General features: G+C 29.5%; 1 protein-coding gene across 1 annotated transcript; it reads right to left on the bottom strand.

Annotated features, from left to right (window-relative positions):
* Positions 1-202: 202 nt before the first annotated feature.
* Positions 203-2335, bottom strand: BHLH92 (basic helix-loop-helix (bHLH) DNA-binding superfamily protein). Its single transcript, XM_089617737.1, has 3 exons — positions 1911-2335; positions 1421-1723; positions 203-300 (listed from the first exon to the last, which is right to left on the bottom strand). Exons 1-3 carry the CDS (start codon positions 2223-2225, stop codon positions 217-219), a joined length of 702 nt encoding a protein of 233 aa, XP_089473863.1. The 5' UTR covers positions 2226-2335; the 3' UTR covers positions 203-216.
* Positions 2336-4517: the final 2182 nt, after the last annotated feature.

Below are 4517 nucleotides of genomic sequence, written 5' to 3'. Positions count from 1 at the left end.
TATAGCCACTAAGGAATTTCCACAATAGTACCTTCATATAGTAGTAATCGAACAATGATTACGTACGAGTGTAGCCAAGTTGGTCAAAATAAGAGAGTGATGCCAAAGCTGACTAGATCAACACTATCACACGTACGCATACATATATATATATACATCTATATATATATATATATATATATATATATATATATATATATTATCAAGACGCCAATTTCAATCCCAGAAACGGCAACGAAACTTCAGATCTGCTTCGTAGAGTGTAACTTGGATAGCCTCTTCTATCTGCGTGGCTTCAACCTTTACATGATTACAAAGAAACAGACTCATTAGTATAATTTAATATTATTATTCTTCTTTTTTTTTCCCCGATCAACATTATTCATTTTTACATTTCGTGTGCTTTTATATAAAAGTGGTTAGGGAATAAATAAATAAAAAACATAGAGAAAAGTAACCTGGTGCGCACATGGATATCTTAACGAGTTTTGGAAAGTAAATATAATAAGGGTTAATTATTATTTCGAAAAAATAAGTATTTTTTTTCCCAAACGAATCACTGCTTTTCAAATCTTAGTTATATTCACAAAACATACTTTTCAACTTCTGTAAATAGCGGTTTTTGTCAAACATAGAATATTCATGACTTAATTACTGGAAAACTCATGAAATGTAACAACGTTATGCTGGTTAATCTGAACTAATTAACCTACTATGTTTCTATAAAAAAAAAAAAGAAAAAAAAAAGAAAGATAGAATATGAGAAAAAAAAACAATTATTTTTTATTTAATTTATCTAAGAATATGAGAAACACTTTTGTTTTTTTTTTAAATCCAAGAATATGAGAAATAGTTAGTGCTAAGGTTTATTTTAAATCTATGTCCATGGTTTCATTTTTACAGAAATATTGATGGTTTATGTTAATGCTGACTGAAAGTCTATAACATAACGGCGATAAAAAAAAACTCCCAGTATATGTTTAAAAATTTCATCGATTTTTTCTTCATAAAAGGGCCAGAATTTTGGGTTTTCGACTATTTTTCACCGGATATTTTTTAATTACAAAACGAAAGCCTATGTTTGGTCACTTCCGAGAAATTAAGTAAAAAATCAACGATAAATGGCCTAATTATATTTTCGTGATCATTTTTCAAACATTTGCTTAAAGCAATTGACGCATTTATGGTGTACCGCTACCCAGCGAACAGTTTAAATTTGTTTTGAGATTTGTGGTACCATCTACTCTCACTTTCAGATTGCATAGAGATTAATCGTAATGTGATTATTTATAAAGATTTATTAGGGAACACCATTCTATCATCAAGAAGTATTCAACATGGAACAGGATCATTATAATCATAAACTGAAATATTAAAACAAAAAGAAGTATTCGTTATTTACTTATTTATTTTTATGTACCTTGGTTTCTATTTCGAGTTCAGCTGAGAACTCATCATGGGTGAAAAAGGAGCGGATGTTTTTGGCCTTCAAGTTCAACCTTTTTAAGCAGTTGAGAAGCTCAACCATAGAATCAACCCCGGATGTAGGAAAAGCAAATTTAACCCTAATTAACTTATTCCAATTACTCTTCTCAATGTTATTATAATCTTCCGCCGCAGAAACTGCCTCGAGCTCGGCTTTTCGGCGCCTCAGCTTTTCTCTACAACTCTCTAGCTCATGAATCTTCATCACTGCCGTCTGAACTATTGTGTTCTTATCATTCTAACCAAAACAGAAATGAGAAAACAAAAATATTATATAATCTTATATTAAATTATACATTAGTACATCGATTACATTCGACATTTTAGCATAAACTACAGATAACATAACTTTTAAACTTTGACATAACATATATATATATAACGTAATATATTTGTACATATATCTTCGTTATTTACATAAATACCTTCGTTCCTAGTGGCAACAAAGAGTGAAGAGCAACGTAGCTTTGTTTCTGCTTCTCTCTCCTCATTCTCTCGCTCATCATGTGCCTGAAACTCCTCTCCTTTTCTTGCTCAGCTGTGTTCCAGTGGCTTCCGATTTTCCTAGCGCCACTACTCATTCTCAAGAACTCAATCACTCTCTTGTTCATGTTCATGCTGTTGTTTGAGGCCTCTCTTCGGAATGTCGACGTGTCTTCGAACCTCACGAAATCGCTGGCTTTCGGTAACGGAATAGGCTCGTCGTACCAGAATGTATCGCCCGGAAAATACCTATCCATGTCGATTTTTTGTTGTTCTGTTGTTTTTAAGTTTCTTTTTGAACGGTTATATTAAGAGTCGAGAATAGAGACAACGGTTATATTATTTGTTGTTTCTTTGTATTTTTTTTGTTTTTGTTTTTTGGTATGGTGTGCCTGGTTTTAAAGAAACGCACCAATAGTATTTAACACGTGGTCAAAAGTGGGGATTCATTTGTTGTAAAAAAGGACTTTTTCAAGGGCCAGAAAGGACCTGTTATGTGGCAAATAATGTTTTGGTAGTCTCTCTCAATTCAATCTATTTGGTCTTTCGTGGCTTACGACAATGAAAGAAAAAAGTCAAATGGCTATAGCGAGACCCACTATTTGGCTTAGGACAAACTCATTTTTATTCTACAAAATAGGCGTGTTTAGTTATTAGTTGAGGATGTTGTCAGTTGTGAGATCATCTTTTTATAATACTATATTATATCAAGATTCAAGGCATTAGATTTATTTTGGAATTTTTGTGCGTTAAACTTTAGTTTTGCTTAGTATTTCTTTTCAATATTATATGTTATTACATATATACAAATGGAAAACAAAAGATAGAAATATATTAGAAGAATTGGTTGCAACTTGATCAACTAGCCTATTTTTTTTTTTTCCCTTCAAAATTCTAGTCAAAATTTTATTTTATTAAATAAATAACCTATCAGACCAGAGTAAATTGAATTAAATATTTTAATTAATTTAGTTTATTTCGATATAGTGGATTATTTTTTAGGTCTATTAGAAAAATAATCATATTAATGTATGACATTGCTAAATAACCAACGTTTGGTAAATCTTATATAAATAGTCAATTTTATATATTTACATACGTAAATAACCTCTTTCATATATTAGGTCACGTCATCGTTTACGGCTATTTAGTTAAGATTTACCAAACGTTGACCATTTAGCAATATCATATGTTTAAGTTGTCTATTTTCTTAATTTTTTGTTATTTTTCTAATAAAAACGAAACTTTGACTATTTTTCAAAACAATGGTGGACTATTCGGCTACTAGCCTAATTCTCCAAGCCCATATTCTTCTTTTAAAAAATAGTAAAAGTTTCATTTTATTAATAAAATAGCTCATTAAACCAAAATAAATTAAATTAAACTGTTTTAGTTAATTTAATTTACTTCGGTGACTTGATGTGCTATTTTTTTAGTAAAATAAAATTTTGGTTAGAATCTTAAAAAAAGCAAGAGAATTAACTAGTTGTAACTAATTCTTCTATATTATAAAAATAAAATCTAGAACTCATACTTCTGATAATTTTAAAGAAATTTATAAATATCAATATAACTGATTTGTTATACTGATACATAAAAGATGTAAGTAATGTTGAGACTCGTTTTTATTTGTTTGCTTGATTTAGTTCTATTATTTATTCCAAAGCACGGAATTTTATTCAAATAATAATTTTTCTGAAGATGATAATTGGATTTATATTAGTGCTCTATATGAAAACTAAAATTTTGTCATATAGCCAATTTTTGATAAATTTTACGTAAACAACCACAAAATTTAATTAACAAAATAAAAGGACATTAATAATTGTAAATAATCGTTAATAATTGTAAATAAATCATCATAATCCAAGGATATAAAAAATGAAATGCTAAAAAGTCCAAACGATACCACGATGATGGTGACTATTTATTTAAAATTTACAAAAATTGACAATTTAGCAAATTTTTTAATTTTGATAGTTTAGTTACTCAATTAATTAATCGTTAACATAAACACTTGGATAGTGGGACTTTCTGTATGATAATGTTAAATTTGGTCATGAATTGTTTATATATGTTCTACTAAAAATATGATATTGCTACGTGACGTGTACAAAATAACATTATTGTAGCAAAAGAGAATTGTGTTAGTGTCTGACTCAAGTCACGGACTCAAATTGAGTGTTGTAAATATAGAATATCTACGAAACATTTTATTTAGCTTCAGCATAAGCTTCGAAGCTGTTATAACACGTGATCACAAAAGTCCTCGAAGTGAAATCAAAAGCTTTATTTGGAAGTCCCTCTCTAATATATATCCACTTGTTTTTGTTTGCATGACATGGTTTTGGGACAGAAAAGACTGTTGGTAATACAATTAACGAAACAAAATTAATAGACGCCCGATCCATAAAATCTCAATGCCATGCTAGAGTCGTTTCAAAGCAACCATGAAGCGCAATACCAAGAAGGTAAGAATATTTCCAAGCAATGAAGGTATTAAAATGTCAATATACCAGACGGTATCTCTCATTATGAGAACTCAATTC

Source organism: Urtica dioica, chromosome 6 (assembly GCF_054948205.1).
Source record: "Urtica dioica subsp. dioica isolate 48M chromosome 6, U.dioica_male_clone48M_v1_H2, whole genome shotgun sequence".
Lineage (NCBI taxonomy): Eukaryota > Viridiplantae > Streptophyta > Magnoliopsida > Rosales > Urticaceae > Urtica > Urtica dioica.
The sequence above is the reverse complement of the archived record's forward strand: the minus strand, read 5'-3'. Positions and strand labels throughout refer to the sequence as shown.